This window comes from Anticarsia gemmatalis, chromosome 17, assembly GCF_050436995.1.
Source record: "Anticarsia gemmatalis isolate Benzon Research Colony breed Stoneville strain chromosome 17, ilAntGemm2 primary, whole genome shotgun sequence".
Lineage (NCBI taxonomy): Eukaryota > Metazoa > Arthropoda > Insecta > Lepidoptera > Erebidae > Anticarsia > Anticarsia gemmatalis.
Window position 1 is genome coordinate 745623 of NC_134761.1, and position 17223 is coordinate 762845.

General features: G+C 35.1%; 1 protein-coding gene across 1 annotated transcript; it reads left to right on the plus strand.

Moving 5' to 3' along the window:
• The first annotated feature begins 3862 nt into the window (after window positions 1–3862).
• LOC142980017 (uncharacterized) lies at window positions 3863–16024 on the plus strand. Its single transcript, XM_076125282.1, has 3 exons — window positions 3863–4741; window positions 15196–15426; window positions 15814–16024. Exons 1-3 carry the CDS (start codon window positions 3980–3982, stop codon window positions 15994–15996), a joined length of 1176 nt encoding a protein of 391 aa, XP_075981397.1. The 5' UTR covers window positions 3863–3979; the 3' UTR covers window positions 15997–16024.
• Window positions 16025–17223: the final 1199 nt, after the last annotated feature.

Sequence of the window (17223 nt, forward strand, 5' to 3'; positions counted from 1 at the left end):
GGCAAAGTGACTCAGATTGCCGTTAAACGTAGTCGCGCAGGAATTGATAACTACCCTCAAATGTCTTTTCGTTGTGTAAAATACTTACAGAAATTAACTTACTACTGTTTGTAGATTATTACGGAAAAGTTTTAAAATGATATTTAGGTCTGATCTCATTTTGATAGTAGACATGGTTGTTTGTGTTTTTATAAGCCTCAATTTTCGTAGTCTAATTAAGTAGTTATGTGAAGATACGAAACAAGCAAACACAAATACAGTTTATTTTTGCATTTATGTAATACATATTTGTTAAGAATTCTTTATAAAGATAACTTAGTTATTATAAAATAACTAAATAAGGGAAAATAATTATCTTTTCCTCCTAATAAATAGATAAACGTTTTTTTCTTGCAATTTTGCTAGCAGGGATTTCCAGCGATAATATTTCAGAATATTTATGGTATGTCATTGATCTAAAGCAATTTTTAACATGCGTCATACTGTTACAAAAAGCCTTTTTAGGCCATATAACTGTTTATTTAGAGCTTTTGACTTTCACAAACATATTCTTTGATCAGAATAACAGTCGTTTAAACTATTATGATATTTTGCTAATGACGCCGTATGACGCAAGCCTTTTGCTATTTTAAAGGTGCTACAGAAAGGTATATTCCCGGTGTCCACCCCCTGCTTGTCCACCCCGGGTGGACAAAGACACAAATCTTTTAAAAAGTTCCCGGTGTCCACCCCTGGGGGACAGTGAGAATTAACTGATGATATATGATTAAACTATATACCTACTTAATTAATTTCGTTATAATCATTTACACCCAATTCAAGCAAGCGTGGACATTGAGAATGTTTATTTAAGCAGTGGCTTTGTCCACCTGCGGTGAACATCGAGAGTAGTAATATGAAACTCGTGTCTCTGTTCACCCGGGGTGGCCAGCGGGAATAATTTAAAATTAATTCTCACTGTCCCCCAGGGGTGGACACCGAGAACTTTTTAAAATATTTGTGTCTTTGTCCACCCGGGGTGGACAAGCAGGGGGTGGACACCGGGAATATACCCTACAGAAAGACGTGTATTTGAGTGCTTCGTACTATAAAACGAAGAGTCTGTCTGTCTGTTCCATATAAACTGAAAAACTATGGAATAGATTTTTGTTCTCTTGCTTCTGTCTATTTATTTGTACGTGGTAAACAAAAATGTTTAACCAAACTTTTAATACGGTTGTTAATATGAAATGAAATGGTTGTTAATATGAAAGTTATTTTAATACATTTGCTGTCATTTTACCTATAACTGATTCCACAAGGAGCAATTTGTTTTACTAGGAAGGTTTTTGTAAATTATTTAGAAATATGAATATTTTCGAAGACGTTAAAAAAAAACATACAACTGTAACCGAGCTTTGGGTTCGGCGACAATAATTGCCGTGTTTTCTAGTGTAGTGAGAAAATAGTTGATGTATTGTCCTTCATAAATCACGTTGAAACAATTAATGCAACGTGACATGCAATGACTTACACTTAACAATCATCCTAGACTCACGTAGATAACATCTAGCTATGATGTCTGTCATGATAACTAGACTATCTGTGGCGTAGTGATTGCGACTGCTAGGTCCCTACTTGTCTTAGGTAAAATTCCTGGGTCAAACCAAAAAGTATTCAGCTTGTGGTCAGAAGTCGCCGTGCCTCAGTAAACACGTAATTGTATGCAGTAAAACATTGACTGGTCTTATAAGTATACCTTTTTATCAAGTTACTAGCTGACCCGCTCAACTTTGCTTGCCTCAAATAAGAGAGAATGGGCCATCATTTTCCCCGTAACATTTTTCGTTGCTACTCCGCTCCTAATGGTCGTAGCGTAATGTTATCCAACAGTAAAGGATTTTTTTTAATTCGCCCCATTAGTCCCTGAGAATAACCAAAAATTAAACAACTCTACAATTTTTTTATACTTATTAGTAAAGATGGTATAGTAAAAAGTAAATGGGAAAGAGTTTATCGGATTTGCACATACTTTTACATGACTAAACCCCAGCACAGTTGATTTTTCCAACAAATCATTATATTATTAAATACTATCTAGAACATTATTTGTTTGAGTGATTATAAACACAAGGTGAATTTTGTTAAATACGACACCTGCAAACATCTGCGATAACTAACTATTCTCTTTAGCGCCTTAAAATAATACGACTTCTCGTAGTATTTAACAACGGAAAGAGTATTGCTCGCACTTTTTGTGCAGGCGTTTCAACAACGTTCAACAGTTTATTACCTGCCTAACTATGAAAACATATTTGTTTTGTGTTTCTTAAAGAACTAGTAATATTAACGTAATGGTTATAATTTTGCCTAGGTGCTACTGCACTGCGGTGTTCATGGGTTCGATTCCTAATCTTAGCAAATAGAAATTTGCATTCGTTAACCGCCATGCGTGTTCGTAAAGTCCCTTTGACTAAGGTGACGTAATTTTTAAGTGTCACAATTGTATGGGTAATAACAAAAGACAAATAAGCCAATATCAATAATTCTACGAAAGAATTGTTTATGTATGATTGTCCGTAGCATCGTTTAACATATTGAAAGAATGTACGCAGAGTCTAAGATTTATTATCACACTAGCTGACCCGCGCAACTTCGCTTGCGTCACCTAAGAGAATGGGTCAAAATTTTCCCCGTTTTTGTAACATTTTTCGTTGCTACTCCGCTCCTAATGACCGTAGCGTGATGTTATATAGCCTATAGCCTTCCTCGATAAATGGGCTATCTAACACTGAAAGATTTTTTCAAATCGGACCGGTAGTTCCTGAGATTAGCGCGTTCAAACAAACAAACAAACAAACAAACAAACAAACTCTTCAGCTTTATTATATTAGTATAGATTTATCTCTGCGGTCTCTGAGGTTAAGGTTTGCTTGCCGAGTTTGTTTTGGGATGAGTGACAACATTATACATTCCTCGATTTCCTCCGTGTTTCGGAAGGCATGTTAAACTGTGCGTCCCGGCTGTCAATTTCAAAGATATTTGAAAATCGTTAACAGTAGTCAGAAGCTTGATAGTCTGACAACCAGTCTTACCGAAGGGTATTGTGTTATAACCCAGGTAAATGTGTTGTGGAGGTCCGATGGCAGTCGCTACATGTAAAATACTGGCATTCATCTGCATCCCGTGAGACTGGAAGCCGACGATTTATTTCGTTGTTTTATAAATTCACCGCATATAAAAAAGTAGATATCGTCAACTGGTTTGTACAATTGTTTATTAAATTACATTATTTCGTTATAATTAACTTTTCTCACCAAGTAACCGTTTCTTATCAACACACGTGTAGGCCGCTATCTGAAATGCAATATTATACTGTTTGAGAAAAAATATATTAATATAATGTATTTAAAAATAGACGGTAATTAGTAATGCTAATACAACATCTATATTTTAATAGTTTCGTTAAAATTAACAGCTTATATTTATGTGTTACTAGTGGACCCGCGCGGCTTCGCCCACGTTTAAGTTAGGAAAAATATTCTTTCATGAAGTTTCACGCTTCTAACTCTGTAAGGGACGAACTTCCATACCAACTGTCATCCCCTATTTTACCCCCTTAGGGGTGGATTACTAAAAGATCCTTTCTTAGCGGGTGCCTACATCACAAAAGACATCCTATGTCTAAATTTCATGTTTCTAACTTCTATAGTTTAAGCTGTACGATGATTATTAGTCAGTCAGGACAAGTGATTATATTATATGTAAATAACTTTGTAATGAGTTCTGTGTACAATACAAATTAATCTTACTATTGTTCGATTTAAAACAAGAAAATAATCATACTATTATAACAAAAGAACCGGCACTATGGTATATAAGAGTATCATTGTAATAGTGTCGTAAATATTGGGCCATTACCGCTCAAATAACTTGTGTATCAAAGTGTGCCCGCGCAGATAGTGACCTCACTCGTTCAGTCGTGGTTCATTCGTTCACGATGTCGGCCGCCGAGACCGTGCTACTCAAACTATTAGAGAAAATCTTCAAATCAAACAAAAATGGTGAAATACAACTCACAGCATTAAACAGTGGTGGAGCTAATTATACATCTGCGTTATACTCAGCTACTGTGCCATCAAATGGGACAAAACCATTGAAATTGTTCGCAAAAGTCGCAAATGTGAACGGTAAACTTCGGGAGCTGATGAACGTTAGATGTATGTTTGAAACTGAACAGCTAGTGTACTCAGAGCTGGCAAAGATCTACGATGACATACAAGAGAAGCACAGCATCGCTCCGGAGTACAGATTCATATTCCCAAAGTTTTACGGAGGAGACCCTACCGAGGGAGAAGAGACCGTTGTTTTGGAAGACTTGACTGAAAGCGGGTATAGCCTTTACAGTAGATTTAAAGCTATAGATTGGGAGCATATAGCTATTGCAGTTGAGCATTTAGCACGCTTCCATGCGCTATCGTTTGCATTTGCTAAAGAAGACCCGGATAAATTCGCAGAAGTTGTGGAAAAAGTAAAATATAAGTTGCCGAAGAATGGCGATGATCCAGAGAGGAAGGAGACTTGGATTAAGATGGTGACTGCTGCGGCACAGGTGGCTAAAGACGAGCATAAGGAGAAGATAGCTGGGTTCTTACTGCGTGAAATACCTCAGGAGGAGTTGTTTAAGTTCAAGTTTCCTCTCAGCACTCCCGTGTTGTGTCATGGAGATTACAGAATCAGTAATTTGATGTATAAACGAGAGGTGAGTTTTTCATTATGATATTTTATTTATTTTATGACTCCATTTTTAGTTCTTAGTTTGGTAATGTAGAGTTAGATACACGGTCTTTGCGTAAAAAAATATTGGGTTTCGAAAGTCGCAAATGTTAGAGAAGTGTGTTTATCGTATCTATGTTAATATGATCTTTTTAACGACTTGTAATAAAAGAACTACCGATACCGATTTCGTAATCGTCACATAACTTTACTTTAGGAGTCACTTAGATTGTTTTTACTAGTAGGTACTAGCTTACCCGGCAAACGTTGTTTAGCCATAAAAAAAAGTGTCACTTAGGGGCATGAAAAATAGATGTTGGCCGATTCTCAGAGCTACTCAATATGCTCACAAAGTTTCATGAAAATCGATCAAGCCGTTTCGGAGGAGTAGGTACGGTAACGAAAACTGTGGCGCGAGAATTTTATATATTAGATGTACGACAAATCTACCAAACTTATTAAAATTATATTCCTAAATTCAATGAAATCTTTTATACGGCGATACAAAGAATTCAACTATTAGTTTTATAAGAGACCTGAACTAGTCTTCTTTAAATAGTCATTAGGTAATCACGTGAAGAGTTTTAAATCGTTCTAGACGTGTAAGGAAATGATTCTCTTTTTGCTCACTTTAACTAACGTAAATAGTTTTTGTTTGTTAATAAAAACTTACCTACTTACATTGAACTGTTTTTTACGTGTGAATTTATATACTGCAGCCATTATGTCAGCTGTTAGCGACTGCGTCATGAGGTGACCATGATTTATTGACATACGACGTTGTAAATCTTTGAGTTTGTTTATCACAACTGTTAACCATTGAGTTCCTTAACTGGTTATGTAGATGTTTATGTTACAATAAAAAACTATTTATATTGTCTGCAACTACTGACAATACTTTCAAAGATTACTCGCTATACAGTATACATACATTATAATTATCACGCTTGTTATAACCGAAGGTATAGGTAGAGGTAACGAGTAACATACATGTTTCGCCATTATCAATGTTAGTTAGTCCCATATAATATGGGGCGAGGACATTATCAAACTCCGAGTTATCGGATCGGGTATCAAACTACTGAAAACTATTCTAATAATACTATAAGCTAATAAAAATACCAATAACACAATTGCCCGACGATTCCGAGGCACGGAGTTCTACTGCCTTAACTTCATAACTCTGGGCAATCTCGGAGAAAATGTCAGTTCAATCTCAAAAGTTTTTTGGCCCGACCCTGGATGCGAACTCGAGAGCTCTTGTGCGGCAGTCACATACACTACCGACCGTGTCACAGAGGCAGTTCGACAGACACAGATCACAAATGTTTATTGTATTAGTAGTAATATAGGAATGACAGCCATATTTTGTTGTTGCGAGTTTCCTTTTTATAGTGTTTCTTATTTCATTATTTTTTATAATGAGACAAAAAGGAAGGTGATAACAACATTAACAACTGATGTCATTCATTTTTGTTAACAATGTGTTGTTCACCGTCTATACTAATAATATAAAGCTGAAGAGTTGGTTTGTTTTAACGTGCTTATCACAGGAACTACTGGGTCGATTCGAAAAATATTTTTGTGTTGATTATACCTTTTATTCGATTTTATAGGATGTCAAAACAATGTTGTGAAAACAGGAAAATCACTAAATTAAGCCGAGACGGACGAAGTAACCGGAAATATTAATACCAATAGATATAAAACAGGGAATATTTTTTTTTCTTACATCTTATTTCATTCCAAGATTGTTATTTTATTGCACAGTACACATTATTATTTAAATTAATTTGTTAAAAGATTTTCATACTACAATCTCACAGTTTTTTATTCCCTATTGCGTCAACAGTTTAAAAAAAAAATGTATAAAGTTATGTGTCATATTTTAAAAAACACTACCTTTTCTGCAAATAGCTGAAAGCGTCAAATGAAATAACCTAGAGTACATTGTAGTGAGTAATAAACGTTATATTTTTTACATAAATAGTCGTAGTTGATGTTATAGTGTAGGCAACAAGTTCCGTAATTAGAAAATGCGTAATATAACTATGTAGCATTGTTATTGTGTCCGTTTATGGCCTTGGGCTTTGTTGAACAAACATTATTAAAATACTAGTTGACAACTGCGGCTCTGCTCGTGAGAAAAGCGGGAACAATTAATAAGTTTTCAGACAGGGCACCGAGGTTTAGCTTGTACCAGCTAAGTTTTTTCAAGATATAGGAACTTTATAAATCAAAGTAAAATCATTTATTCATATACCTAGGTCAAATGCTGACACTTATGATAGTCAATGAGACAGAGAGTGAATTTATAGGTTTAAGTTAACAATAAATGAATAAAAATACGGGTCTCCTCCTGGAATGAGGGAGGGGCTAGGTCTTAATGAGGGCCAAATGCGGGTTGGAGACTTTGCATACTTTCATGAAATGTTCTAAAAACTCTCTGGCATCCAAGGTTGCATCACGATGTTTTCCTTCATCGTTGGAACAAGTGATAATTATTTCTGATACACATAACTTCGAAAAGTTATTGGTGTGTTGCCTCGTGTTCGAACCCTCCAAACAACTTAAGTAATTAACATAAAATTATTTTCAAATGTATAATAATATTATTTCTATATAAATCTATCGTACTTGCGACACTAGGCATGGCTGTGTTGTAAAGTTCTATACCATATTTAAATAAATGATATGTAGACTTAACGCAAATTTTATTGTCATTTGATTATGGTTGATTCAAGGTTAAATATAAATATATCTGTTGTTGTTACGTAATAGATTAGTGTGTTGAATATTTATTATACTAGGTTCGTATCTCGTCTGATGTAAATCAAACATGCAGTTAATACGGAATGCGGAACAGAGCCGATAAGTGTAGAATGGCTTATAGTTTAATTATCTAAATATCTACTTATATACCTAGGTATTTACTAGGTTGATTCACAGCATCCATATATGTATGAAACATCTACTACTTTTGTTAAGTGTTGTTACTGAATCGAAAACGTAATGTTGCCTTTTCAGGAAATATACAAATTCACTAATAAATATTTCAAAAGAACGGTTGTACTCCCTTATTTGTAAATAAACAGACAGATGTTGTGTAGTTTTTATGGACATTGTTTAAATTAATTTAATTTCATTTATATTTTAAATTATATTTGTTTTCTAGAACTTTTCTATCGTAGAGATCTGTGTATAAATGTTAAAACTTTGAAAGTACTTAGTACCTACAGGTTCACTCTTTGTTGGAAGTAACTAACTAGCCCCCGGTTTCTGAGTACATTTAGCAGTAGTTTATCTATTCAATAGCGTTTTTTTTTGTATGAGTTTGACGCTATTGAACAGATAAACTGCCGCTAAATGTACCTCAGAAACCGTAACCGTAAAGTATAGTTAGCTCCAAGAATATGTATACACTCTCACAATTTCAATTGTACTTTTTTGTGTAATAATGTCAATTAAATGTAAACTATAGGCAACATAAAATACGCAGCGACCGTAAAATCACTTTCAAATTAGTACACGGTAGAAATTCTGTATGAAAATCTGATCAGCGCCTCTGACAAGTGTCGTTGGAAATATTTTGGCAGTACATTCTAAATGTCAAAATTTCGATAGCTAGCTGGTTGTCGGTAGTCGATAGTGGTAGAGAATCGAGGTATCGAATGTCATACAACATTTCTCGATAGCTAGCCGATTGTCTGTAGTCGATAGTGGTAGAGAATTACTGTACTGTTGTCTTATCAAATACATGACGTCAGTTATCTAATGGTCAAACAGTTTGTTATTTCTTCGGCCGTTGTCCCCCCGGCCTTGTGTCGTGTCGTCATTGCGTAGTAGTCAGACTATTAGTGGGAACTATTCGTTCAATTTGTACACAAAGAGTTAAATTGAGAGCAAAGGATATGAATTGTGTGGTTGAAGACTTTATAAACGTGCAAATGAAGAACTGTACATGAGTTACATAACTATAGGAAGTTTCTGCCCGCGTGAATAGATTTCCTGGAGTAAAAAGTATCCTATACGAGGGTCGATCCAAAAGTAATGATAATCGGCTACTTCTAGTCGTTGCAAATATACAAAAACCATTTTTTTGGCTTCCTTGTAGATCCACTACCTCGGGGTAAAAAAATCATATCAGTAGTCCAAGTAATTTGGTAAATACATTCACTTGAATAGGAGCTGTCGCAGAGAAAACATCAAAATGTTAAAAAACGTCATTAGAGCAATCAGTCGATGCCCTCGACTGAAAAAAAATTCCACTAAAGGAGTACATTGCGACTTGTTGCTGTCATCGGGGGACTTTGTTATTCTTTTTCCCATAGTTACATGTTGCAGAAAAGAGTTCTAGATTGGAAGAACTTCAATTGAAGATGAACATCGCAAAAAAACGCCTTCCACCGCCCTTACTGAAGATAACGTCAAAAAAGTTGGAGATATTGTGTTAGCAGATCAAAGAATGACCATCAAATATGTAGCTAAGATTATAGGCATCTCATATGGTAGCATTTTAAGGGTCTTCTCTAACAAGTTCCTCATGAAAAACGTTTCCGCGCCTCAGGAACCGAAAATGTTAAAAGGCGAACGAAAGCGAAAACGTGTCGACATTTCGAGGGTGAATCTTGGAAAGTTCCAAATGGATCAAGGACTTTTTTTGTCACGTTATTTGACAATAGACTAGTCAAAAACCCACCATTTTGATCCCAAAACCAAACAACTATCCATGACTTGGAAAAGAGCCTTCTCACCAACAAAGGAGAAATTCAAGGTTTCAAGGTCGATGTTTGATTCCCGCGAGTTTTTTTCAAAACACTGAAAGAATTACTTCAGTAAAATAATTGAAAAAGAGAGCTATTATAATAAGCTTTTATTAAAAATACCAAACACGAAGATTACGGGAAGCTATCATGAAAAAAAAACACAGGAAAGTGTGAGCTGGAATGCTGTTTCACCAAGACCAGCTCTGGCTCACAAGGTCGCAGTTGCGGTGGCTGCCATTCAAGAAACGGCTTTCGGATTGCTCGATCACCCATCATATTTGCTAGATCCATCTCTTAGCTAATTTTATCAATTGCAATTTTTTTTAAATCACTTCACAAAAAAAAAAATTGGCGACAATCGCGAAGTGACTAGTGATTTTAGGGCATTTTGGGAAAGTTTTGCAAGATAAGGTATTTCTATGGGAAAATTGGGATTAAAAAAGAGATCAATTGATTTTATTAACTTGTAATGAGAATATGTAAAAAATGAAATCATTTTTTTCACTGTAATCATCGTGTATCACCTTCGTTATCATTACTTTTGGATCAACCCTCGTATATTAGTCTAGGTTATAAACTATATGTATTTCATGAAAATCCATTCAGTAGTTTTTTCGCGAAAGAGTAACAAACATATATCCGTCCATAATCGCAAACTTTTGCATATATTAGCAGGAAATTTGTCATAAATAAAAACATTGGGTTCGAATCCCACCCGGGACAAATCTTTGTGCGATGAGCACAAGTAGATATTTGATTTGCCTGATTGTTCAATTTACCTATATAAGTATGTATTTAGAAGTAGGTACATAAGTATAATTATTATTTATCAGTTATTTGGTTATCATAGTACAAGCTCTGCTTAGTTTGGCATCAAATGACCGTGTGTGAGTTGTACAATGATATTTATTTATTATTTGACAACTCGTTTGACGTTAAATGCAATATTTACGGCGGTCACCTTCATCTTTCCAATCAAACGGATCAAACAGGACAAACAGTTTTACGATAAAAACGAATATCTGTTGAAGTATCGACGCAACTTTATTTATTTGCTTAAAATTTACGATATACTTATGCATATTAACACTTCGTCCAAGCAAAATTATTTCCGAGGGTAATAAAGTGGTAAGAATCCTATGTATTATTCTATGTGTGTATTACTGTGTATCAAATTTCATTAAAATCTGTCCAAATTGTATTTTCGTGAAAGAGTAACAAATATACACAAACTTATACAAACATCTGTCTATACTTACCTACATACTTTGTATATTATAATATTAGTAGGATTAGTTAGATTTTCGTGGATAACGTATATAACGAAACTAATAAGGTATCTGGGGTGTGGATGTCCGATAGGCAGTCGCTCCGTGTAAAATACTAATATTCAGCGACATCCGTTGAGACTGGAAGCCGGCTCCAACATAGGCTATACAAGAAAGGCTAGGCTGACGAGTAGTTTCAGTAAGATTTAAGTATTTAAAAGTACACAAGAATGTTTATCAGTTGTTTGGTTCAACTACAAACTCTGATTTATTTTCAGTCGGATGACTGTATATGAGTAGGTAGTTAAGACATTCAAATACCTAACATTACCACATTATATTTAACAAACAAAGTTGACTATTGTTCATATTAGGTATGTATTTTAGCGATAACTATGAAACCACTGTCAGTTGACGCATGGGATTTTTGCAAATATGTTGTTAAAGTGATTTATAATTAAATTCTCTATAAGAGTTTATTTTTAATGACTGTCATTATATTTCATAATGTTTGAAATAAATGTTGCACTAATCATAGCAGGGTAGGACGTAAGCCTGATGCAACTGGTCTGAAACGCCTACGAATACATATCCTACAAATATTATAAATGTGACAATCGAGCTACTGGAGCTCGATTCTTGACAACTATCGTCTACCGGCTAGCTATCGAGAAATCTAGATCTTTTTGAAATTCTGATCAGCGCCTCCATCGGGCGTCGTACGAACTATTTTGGGAGTACATTTTAAATGTCAAACTTTCTATACATGACTGTACCGACTGTAGAGAATCGCGCTACAGTTCTTTATTACCAACCGTTTTTCCTAATTATATTTACTAGAAACTAATCTGCGTACTTACTAAACTGGAATCTTTTGAACTCTCTTAAAATTAGGGACTTTACCTCTTATCTCGTGGTCTTAAAAGTAGGTTTTCAAATCATTACATTGTTAGTTTAAAACACAAATATTTACTTATTTTTTATCTTCCTATAAATAATTAAGGAATATAACAGTCACGATGATTTCAACTTTTACTATGCCTACTATTATAACGCAAACAAATTAACTATAATCTCTGTACCTAGAACGTTTCCTGTTTGTGTGCCTCTAATATTAATCATAATTACACTCTATATACATGCACATAATGTATTATGTACTTATGTAAAACGTACAACGGATTGATATATGGCCTTCGGACATCAAATTTGGTATCCGATTTGTATACTCTGTTGTGATGTGTATGTATAAAATTTGTCAGTCTTTTATGTAGTATCTATGTACCTATGTATTAGGTTGGGGAAAAAGTCTTTTCGCATTATAGTATGTATGAACTTGTAATAAAATATCTTTGGCTTCAAGAATCACAAAAGAGTACACGGTTCATTAGGTTTCTTCCAGTGAGCTCGTGAGGTACCCAAATATCGAGCTTTTTTGTGTAGAAAAAGATTTTATTACAAGTTCATACATACTATAATGCGGAAACACTTTTTCCCCGACCTAATATTACTTTTATATGTATACTTATATCGAAGATAGATTTTTTTACGATATTTTATGAATAACTAATCATATTGCTTAGGCTCGGCACAATAACTGTGGCACGGTGTGTGGCGGGTTCGATTCCGTACCCAAATATTTGTGTGATGAGCTCGTGCACGCTGAGTCTGGTTGTTAATTTATCTATATAAGTATGTATTTAGAAGTATATAGTATATTAACTTATTTACTAAAACTAGGTACAATAAAATCTAGACTGTTTGACATTGCAATGTATCGTTAATCTAAACAAATATCATTGTAAAATACATATCTTTATGTTATCAATGTGCATATATCTAGCAATTCACACAATCAAGTGTTGCGTTTACTTTGAAATTATCCGTGCAGTGTTATTTACTGTATTTATATACTGCATTTATGATTATGAGTATAGATAACTGTCTCTTTGGATTAGTATTGTTATACGACATCTTATCATAACGTCTAGGAGTCGATTCTCGGGAAAAGTGCTATTGGACATTTTAAATGTAATATGTAATATTAAAAATATTTCTCAATGGTAACCCGGAGTGTTTGTAACGTGCCCAGTATGTGTCATGAGGCTCGCCTGGGACGTACATTGTAAACTGCGAAAATGGTTTCTAAAATAATATTTCATATAACTATAAAGAATTTTACTCTGAAATCTTTCTCATGAATCACTGTTTATCACTGAGTATAAATATGTTTATACACATGTTAAGATTAAGTAGTTTTGGGTTAATCGCGAACAGACAGACAGACACAGCTGAAGACTAAATAATATGAGAATTATGAGATAGATATAAACTTATGTAGGTAAGTTGATAATAAGTTTATCTTAAGTATATAGTCATATAACACAATACATAGTAGGGCTTAGGTATGTGTGCATTGATTAAATAATATTTATTTTGTAAAGGTCATCTAGGTACCCTAAGGTTGTCTGGGTTATAAAATTCTCCGTACTATAATGCAGACACATAATAACATTCATGTTGCGAAGGAAATAAAAAAATAACTAATTGAAATCATCCTCAACCCGCACTTGGTCAGCGTGGTGGACTCAAAGCGTAACCCCTCCCTCTTACCGGGAGGAGACTCTTGCCCAGCAGTGGGACAGTAGCTGATTTAAAAAAGAAACATTAATCGAACCTGAGATATCATCGATATTACCGTGGTACCGGGCATGTAACAATTTAAATTCACATGTTAAATATTTTTTGTTAACCTAACTTGAACGTTTTATTAAAATAACGAGATGACTAGGTATTTTTAAATGCGCTACACGTGCAGTGTTTCACTTAGTTATCGTAAAAAACAATCAACTGTTATCAAACTGTGTGCTTGGCGTCAAGTGTAAAATTCAGCTAACTGATACTAGCGAACCCACCCTACTCTACGAGCTCTACTCGCATATATATAAACCTTTGTCAGACCTTTTTGTGCTCTTCTACTAAGTCTAAAATTCTCCGGATCTTTTAATAGTCGGCCGGGCAAAGTCAGCGGGCGGAATGCTAGTTAATTAAAATACGGGAATTAACGCGAACACGCATTTAACCTTGGAATACCTGACGTTTTGCCTTAATTCCCGTATCCTACTAATATATAAGTATAATAAATATGCAACTCATTGGGACTGGGACTTGAATTATCTTTGTGGAAAACTTAATTAGGCTATGACATTCGTTTACAGTCAGAAATTTGAAAGTCTGAAAAGTGTTACCGACTCCCCTCGAGTCGGTAACACTTTACCGTGTATCGTGTTATAGCCCAGGTAACTGGGTTGTAGAAGTCCGATAGGCAGTCGCTCTATGTAAAATTGTATTCAGCTGCATTCAATGTGACTAGAAGCCGACTCCAACATAGTTGTAAAAAAGCCAGGCTGATTGGGTTATTCAAAAAAGCGTTATAGTCATACTTTTGCATTTATAACATTATTTATAAGTAAGTATTGCGAGTTGTTTAGGCTATGATGTAACGTTAGTCCACCAGCCGGCCACGGTCACGGTCTATTGCCGCCGGGGCCTCTGCTTATTGAGGTCAATCTTAATTTCGATTAAAAACTCCTCGCCGCTGTAACGAGTTGAATCATTTACCTAAATATCGCTTAGGTAATGTTCTATGTAAGCTTGGTGCAAGCGAGAGACTCCGATAAAATTAAATTACTTAGCTCGCACATTAGAAATGACCCGGGTATAACGTCAAAGTTGTTTAAGCCGCCAGAAAAGCCTTTGACATGGCTCAACGACTGTTATTTTAATAGACAACAACCGTATTTTTACGTATCCTCCGAAGTACGGAGATGCTCAGCTCAAATACCACTATTCTGTCACCCATCTGTAGGATGACGCGCCAAGGGTTGCTTAACCCACAGATCATTTAACGACAGGTGAGCGTAACTAGTTATGAATGCCTGCGTAAGCTAAGAATCTGATACAAAACTGCAAATTTTGCAAATTACTAGGCCGAATTGCAACATTCTCTATTTTAGGTAAAAATAGCAATATATATGTCAAATTGCCGAATTTTCTATCGTTTGTTGCAACAGACTTGCGATGTAGTAAGACGTGACGTTGCCATGGTCATTTACCATAGTTAACTTATAATAGATGTAGGACGGAAAGCAAAAACTCATTGTTGAGGTTAAATCAATGAACGAGTTACGTGGTTGACACAGTTTTGGTTCAATAAAACTATTTTCACGTAAACTTGATAACAAAAGGCTTATAATTTATTTTATTTTATTAGTTTCTAAAAGGTAAATTAACTAAACTACGTATTGCCTAGAGTTAGAACTTGAAACTATCGACCATTTCCGTCAAAAGCAAAAGTCAAAACGTTGTATTTGAAACATACTGATTTTCTTTTTGTACTTTTCCAGAACGGGGTTCTAAAAACCATAGTGGTGGACTACCAAACACTGCACCCAGCGTGTCCAGCCTTCGACCTCCTGTACTTGGAGTTCATGGGTACGGACGAGCAGTTCCGTGCGAAGAACCACGAGAGGCTGCTGGATCACTACTTCAGTGAGCTGACCAGCGCGCTGGAGAGGCTCGGCGTGGATGTCAATGATGTTTACTCTAGGGAGACTTTTGATAAGGAGTTGAAGGAGGTGAGTGTTCAGCTCCCTTATTGATGAGGGCTTCTTACTGGACCTATTTTTTGTGAAGTTTTTTATTTCATGCCTGTTATAGCCTAAGGCGTAGACAGCAGGCGTGTATGAATTAAATCCATGGATGGCGAACCTTCTGGTATATACCGGGCACGTTGCCAAACTCCTGGATACTGCTAAGAACAATTCTAATAGCAAATAGAAAAGGTTCTTTGACCGAAACGCGAATTGAACTTCAGACCTAGTACTCACTAGTCTTATATCTGTAGCCAGTCTCTAACGCACAGGCATCATAGCCATTAGATATTTGTATCGCCTAACTTGTAACTGCTACTAAATCTTTCATAAATAACTTTAACTAAAACTAACCTTATCTTTATATTCCAGATGTTACCTGTGGCTCTTCGTTCAGCATCATTCATCCTGCCGCTGGTGCTGGTGGAGGCGAAGAACGCCCCCAAGCTGGCGTCATCCAACGGCTTAGAGGACTTCGCATTGTCCCCCACGCAGCTATTCGCTGAACGATACAGCGGCCTCATCAGTGACTGTGTCAAATGGGGGGCGATTTAGTCTACAGCTGTCTGTGATATACTGGACGTAGCTGCGTTTTTATCATGAGATGTGTAAGGCTTGCTACATAGGTTCATACTCGGTTCGGTACGTTCGGTTCGGCAATATTTTTATAACGAAAAAACCGACTCAATTATTTTCTTAGGCTTTTGCCGATTAAGTTCATCTACACATATTCGGTTTTGCCGATTAATACTGAACCGAGTATGTGTGTAGCAAGCCCTATGCAGCTAGGATATCAGTTGACGAACCTTCGATCAATGTTAAGTGGCATATGTCTCTTTAATCAAAAGTCCTCACATTGTAATTGAGCGTAGCTCAGCGAAATTGTCATATTAAGTTTTTTAATTTTTGGTACAGAATTATTGGTTGTTTTATCCCAGCACACCTCCTGACTATCTCTGATGAAAACGCAGCTTAAAATAAAATGATATAAATTTACCAAAGCGAGGCTTGGACTGTAAGGGAAAGCAGAAGCGCAATTTTGTATTTTTTTCCATACATTCCATACATACCAAACCTCTCTCGTGGAAATTGGCTACAAAAAAGGCTAAAAAATAGATAGCAGAATATAATGTTAACCAGTTAACAGTATTCAATAGATAATGTGCTATGTTATCTCGATTTTATTATATTATAATGGATCACAAATATTTTAGGTACGGTAGTTTTTTTTATAAATTATTTTGTGTATTTTTGGTTAATTAAATTGACCATGTGTTTTTTTTTGGGTGAGGATTATAAAAAAAATATTAGAAATATATATATTTGATCTTTAATCATTTAAGAAGATAAATAGAGTTAAAAGGTCACAAATTTCAAAAGAGCTTATTGATTTTTATTGTTCCCTACTGCCTGACATATTAAAATTTAGTGTTAAATTTTAACTGTATAATAATAAAAGGTGTTATAATACTGATGCAGATGTGCTCAAATTGTGCGAATATTATTTGTAAATGTCATTGATTACTCGAATATATTTGTTATTTTATGTATTGATTCTGAATATTTTATTACTTACCATTAATAATGATGTTATAAAAGTACCTACTCATTAAATGTGATATAAATAAATTTTATGTTGACGAAAATTCTGTACTTTTATTTCAAAAGCTGCTAATTAGAAATTAGGTAACCGATTATAAAATTAAGACAAAACACTAGAAGTAGTACTTGTTTAACGTGCTTAATAAAGGTGAAAAGTAAAAGTAAAAATTTCCCGCTTTT

What these genes read in the sequence shown, in the direction of transcription:
- LOC142980017 (XM_076125282.1), top strand. Translation starts at nt 3,980, where the DNA reads ATGTCGGCCGCCGAGACCGTGCTACTCAAACTATTAGAGAAAATCTTC. An exon ending in ATTTGATGTATAAACGAGAG is followed by an intron (nt 4,742 to 15,195) that starts GTGAGTTTTTCA and finishes GTACTTTTCCAG; the next exon opens with AACGGGGTTCTAAAAACCAT. An exon ending in TTGATAAGGAGTTGAAGGAG is followed by an intron (nt 15,427 to 15,813) that starts GTGAGTGTTCAG and finishes TTTATATTCCAG; the next exon opens with ATGTTACCTGTGGCTCTTCG.